A 5463-nucleotide genomic window follows, 5' to 3' on the forward strand; every position below is an offset into this window, starting at 1 on the left:
ACGTGTCATGTGTGTGAATATGTGAGCTGCTGACAGTTCTGTGTGCATAAACAAAATTGTTGATGTGAATATTTTGATGTGATGACTCACTCCTGTTTATCCATTTTAAAGTTAAATATCTTCAGTGTCATATCTTGACATTATTTTATGCAATATTCTAATTATATCTATATTCTAATCTATATATTTAATTATTCTAATTCACAACTGTTTTCAGTCAAATTGTAATGCTGATAATATAATATGTAAAGAAAAAATAAACAAACCCTGAAGCAAAAACAAATAAAATCCTAAAGTAAAATTAACCAAATCCTCTGTGCCTAATTCAATATTGCATGAACCATGGAAAACAAACCAGATTAATCTCATATCTGTGGATGTGGCCTCATCGAACCCTTTAAGGGTTGATGACAGCTGCAATGTTTCGGAAAGAGGAAGGGCCGACATGTGCAGGAATAATCATCTTATGGTGCTCAGAAGTATATAAGAGCTGATGTGAGCACGTGTGTTGACAGAGAGCCGCGTCCTGACCAGCTCAACACACAGAGAAACTGAGAAAAGACCAGCAGGTGAGTACATATGCTTTACAACATCTAAAATGGAAAACAATTGATTTGTAATGTTTTAGTGAAAGCTTCAGTAATAGCTATTTGTTATATCATGTTGTGGCATTGATTTTAAAGAAAGACAGCACACACACACCTATCAAACATTTCACAAAAAGTGGTGTGTAGGATTGAAATGATAAAACAATATATTGTTCAAAAGATATATATTGTTTCTGTTTGTTGTTAGTGGACATTTTTATAGTTAAGGCCCGTTCACACCTAGGACGATAACTATGACGACGAAGCTTTAATATTCGTTCTTGTTTGTTCACTTCTTGTTTGTTCACTTTGTTCACAATTTTTACAGCTACACTGAAAGCAAAACAGAATCCATAAGAGTTTAATGACCTTAAGCATTTAAACCTCCAGACAACATATCCGTGTGTATACACTTATATTAAAATAAATATATGTATCATCGGTTATACGCTAATTACATAGTTATCGTTATCTTTATTATCGTTCTTGGTGTGAACCAGGGAAACTCAGTTCCTGGATTTAGCTCCAACCAGCTCCAAAACATCTGTGGCCGGTTGCATAAACTGCTAAAACTAGTCTTACATTTTTTTTCTTCAAGACTGGTCATAACTTTTTAAAGTCAGTTACATAAAAAGGTAGATTGTTCTCATTTGAATCCGAAAAGGAAGAATGATTAGCCAGATTGGTCAGACTAGTTCTTAATGGTCAGACAGTCTTATTAACTTGCTATGTTTGTGCAACTGGTCCCTGCCTGGAAGTTTCTAATAATCCTGAAGATCTTGATTAGCTGGTTCAAGTGTGTTTAATTGAGGTTGGAGCTAAACTCCGCAGGATAGTGGCTCTCCGGGAACTGAGTTTGACTGGTGGGAACGATCCTGATGAACTACAGCCATGTGAACTTGAAGAGAACTTTATACATCCACGTATTACCAAAACAGTGATTTAAAAAACATTGAGCAAAAATTTAGTGACGAAAAAAGATACTGCAGCATTTGAGATGACGATGGGCACTTTTGATGTTTTTTTTTAGCAATGACATTCAGATATTTTAAGCAAGTCTTACATGTCCATATATGTTCGGTGCCACTGTTTCAGCTGCAGCAGAGAAACTATTGTAATGCAAGTGATGTTTTGAACTCAATTCCTATATTATAGTACAGTAAACTCAAGTAATGTACTCTTTTGGGCTTCATCTTATAAAAGGAAGAGTCTGACATCAAGCTAATTCTGCTTATTGTGCAATGACCTTCATCTAATGAGATTAATTGAGAAACCCTCTGGACAGCAGATTAAAGGGGGCTTGATCATTGTAAGGGGGATTAAAGGAGCCTGGACACTGACAGCCTAGAGATTTATGATTATTATTATACACAGTCTATTCATCTGTTCAGAACAGAACATCTCTCTGCCGATTCTTTCTATTTTTTACATCGAGTATGAAGTGTGCTATATAAATAATACTGCTTCTACTGAAATAACAGAAAGTTTTGCTTGTTTATTTGCCAACTTTTGAATGCCAAACAGCAATCTCTAAACCCTCAGTCTCTTACAGATCATCATCAAATAAGAGCCCAGCACTTGCCATTGGTTTATATTGTGGTTATGGAGGACTCAAAGCCTAAAGCGAGCAGCAAGGTTGTCACACGTGCCATGGCGCCTGGCACTGGCCAGGCCAAGTTCAAACAGAGGGCAACGCGACAGTTCAAGAGCAAACCCCCCAAAAAGGGTGTCATTGGGTACTACTTTTAACTTTTTTTTAAATTCCTTTCAACGCCTTTAGTTTGGTCTTGAATGGATCTGCAGGTTTTTATCTGTCTTAATGTTGTTATTCTCAGATTTGGTGAAGATATTCCTGGAATGGAATGGTTGGGAACTGGTATGTACAATTTTTAAGTCAAAAAAGTTTTATTAAATATTATTTACTCTATATTCAAGTCCTTTGAGACTTTGAGATTATGTGCATGTGTAATCATATTCTCTCTCACAGACTTTAACGTGATCTGTCCGTGGGAGGCATACAGTCACCTGGAATTACATGAGCTGGCCCAGTATGGCATTATATGAGGTCACTTCCTGTTCCCACATCCCACTGAATCAGCAACCAGTGAATGATCATGACAACATCCTGCACCTTAATATGTCATTTAAATATTCATATTAGAAATATCTTTTGTAGAAGTTTGGTTAGTCATTTATGGAAAATTTACAACAACATTTTTAAGTAACTAAATGGAATTAGTTAATCTACCTCTTCAAACTGATGTTTCCTGTTGAACTAGATTTCACTCTGTCACCAATGCTAATTTCAGATAACTTCTTCTTATTCATATTTTTTTTTACTTCATTATTTTACATATTAGTGTTGTCATATTGCCATATAAACAGCGTTTTAGGTGCCACTTCTTGATTTTACTTCCAAATTACTGTGCAAACATCAATGTACAAAATGTGGCAGCAGCTGGATCTTTTTAATGATGGATGTATATGTTTTCATTTTGTCAAGTTGTAAAATTTGTGTCTTGTACAAAAATTGAGTTTGGGTGCTGTTGGGTCTAGGCGTCTGCCCATAGCGCGATTACTGGGAGCAGCTCTCTGTGAGAGCCCGGCCCAGTTTATTGGCCTTATGATGCTAGAGAACCATATGAGAATGAGTCCGACTCATTCCCGGCAGCACAGAAAGGGTTTGGACATCAAATAAAGCTTGATTATTTTCATACTTTTCAACAATGTGTCTGAGTAATTCCTGCTTCTATAACTGCTGGTCAAATGCAAACTAAAACATTCTGCACAATATGCAGTCTGTAACATGTAGCCAATAGCAGGATGTGGTTTCATGCACGTTTTTGAGTAAATCAAAACACTTCAGTTACCCTTTAAAATGTTTCAGTGTCTAACTGCAATTCAATTAACATGACTAGTTATCGGGGTTAATACAGCAGAAACACACTTTAAAAATGCAAAAGCTGTGTTATTCTGGTGGTAACAAACCAGTACTAAAGAGGCAAAAGAGCTACATTCAAATGTCTGCACTATCCTGATGTGCCAATACTCAGGTAAGTTGCAATAAACATCCGGTGAAATAATCTAATGATCGACCATGTTACTTAACTTAATATAACTTTTGATTGTAACTACATAATGTCTATTTTTCAAAAGGAGTCAGTATACTCTTTTGTGACTTCAAAAATAGCGATATTGAACATGAGTTGTTTACAGATGACACATGCACTCTAGTAGCGATCTACTGCAGGTGTTGCGGGCACCTGTTGTTTTCGAAACAAAGATATTTTTTAGCGTTTTTGCCTTTTATCATCATAGGACAGAATGTAGAAAGGAAGCGAAGTGAAGAGAGAGAGAGAGAAGGAAGGGATCAGGAAAAGGTACACAAGTTGGGATTTGAACTCGGGTCACCGCACAACTTTACTAGTCAGTGGGCTGCCCAAGAGGCTATAGGGGCCAAGTAACCTGCTTCAGTTTTGTAAATATTAAAACCTCGTTGTGTTAGAAACATGGGGGGAACAGAATCTGACGGCCAATAATTCAGCCCCCATGATGAGAGATGTTGATGTAGTGGCTTAAAAGATGCTGATTCCATTCTGTGTAGATGGAGCTTAACCAGCAACAGACTTAATTTTTGGTATTATTGCCTGTTCTCATAATGGGACAGTATGTAGAAAAAAGCATAGTGGTAGAGAGAAAGGACGACGGAATTAGGAAGAGGTCCACAAATTGAGATTTGAACTTGGGTCAGCAAGCTGACCACTAGGCTATTGTGGCCAAGCGGATGAAGCCAGTTTTGTATATATTAGAACCTCATTTTCTACGAAACATGGGGGGAACAGAATCCGACGGCAAACAATCCAGCTTTCGGAATCCATTCCCCGAACCTCCATGATGAGAGATGTTGATGTAGTGGCTTAAAAGATGCTGATTCTATTCCGTTTGTAGATGGAGCTTAACCAGCAAAAGTTTAAAGCCTTTTTTTGTGGCGTTATTGCCTTTTTTCATAATAGTGCAGTATGTAGAAAAGAAGCGAAGTGGTAGAGAGAGAGGAGGACGGGATCAGGAAAAGGTCCACGAGTCGGGATTTGAACCCAAGGTCAACGAAAGCACAACTGTCCTTTTAATCAGCAAGCTGACCACTTGGCTATTGTCAATTAGCTGATTCCCTCACCCATATGATGATAAATGTTGATGTAGTGGCTTAAAATATGCTGATTTTATTCCATTTGTGTATGGAGTTTCAACAGCAACAATTTAAAGTTTTCTTTTTTATCGTTTTTGCCTTTTTATTTTAATAAGACTGTATGTAGAAAAGAAGCAAAGTGGAAGAGAGAAGGAGGACGGGATCAGGAAAAGGCACACGATATGAGATTTGAAGTCAGGCCACCCAAAGCACAACTGAACTACAAGTTAGCAAGCTGCCCACGAGGGTATAGGGGCCAATTAGCTGATTTCAGTTTTGTAAATATTAGAACCTCATTTTGTATAAAACTTGGGGGAAACAGAATCCGACGGCAAACAATCCAGCTGTCGGAATCCGTTCCCCCACCCATATGATGAGGGATGTTGATGTAGTGGCTTAAAAGATGCTGATTCTATTCTGTGTGTAGATGGAGCTTAACCAACAACAGTTTAAATACTTATTTTTGTGTGATATTGCCTTTTTTCATAATAGGAAAGAATGTAGAAAAGAAGCGAAGTGGTAGAGATAGGACGAGATCAGGAAAAGGTACACGAGTTGGGATTTGAACTCAGGTCATCCAACAACTTCACAATAAGTCAGCAAGCTGCCCAAGAGGCTATAGGGGCCAAGTAGCTGGTTACAGTTTAGTAAATATTAGAACCTCATTTTGTAAGAAACATGGGGCTGTCC

General features: G+C 37.6%; 1 protein-coding gene across 2 annotated transcripts; it reads left to right on the plus strand.

Moving 5' to 3' along the window:
* The first annotated feature begins 417 nt into the window (after positions 1-417).
* pde6ga (phosphodiesterase 6G, cGMP-specific, rod, gamma, paralog a) lies at positions 418-3462 on the plus strand. 2 transcript variants are annotated; one of them, XM_079870620.1, is made up of 4 exons: positions 418-569; positions 2130-2323; positions 2423-2463; positions 2575-3462. In XM_079870620.1, exons 2-4 carry the CDS (start codon positions 2190-2192, stop codon positions 2649-2651), a joined length of 252 nt encoding a protein of 83 aa, XP_079726746.1. In that variant the 5' UTR covers positions 418-569; positions 2130-2189; the 3' UTR covers positions 2652-3462. The 2 variants fall into 2 exon arrangements, with proteins under 2 accessions (XP_079726746.1, XP_079726745.1); XM_079870619.1 differs by having other exon boundaries at positions 2140-2323.
* The last annotated feature ends 2001 nt before the right edge of the window (positions 3463-5463 follow it).

Source organism: Squalius cephalus (assembly GCF_949319135.1).
Source record: "Squalius cephalus genome assembly, chromosome: 1".
NCBI classification, from domain to species: Eukaryota; Metazoa; Chordata; class Actinopteri; order Cypriniformes; family Leuciscidae; genus Squalius; species Squalius cephalus.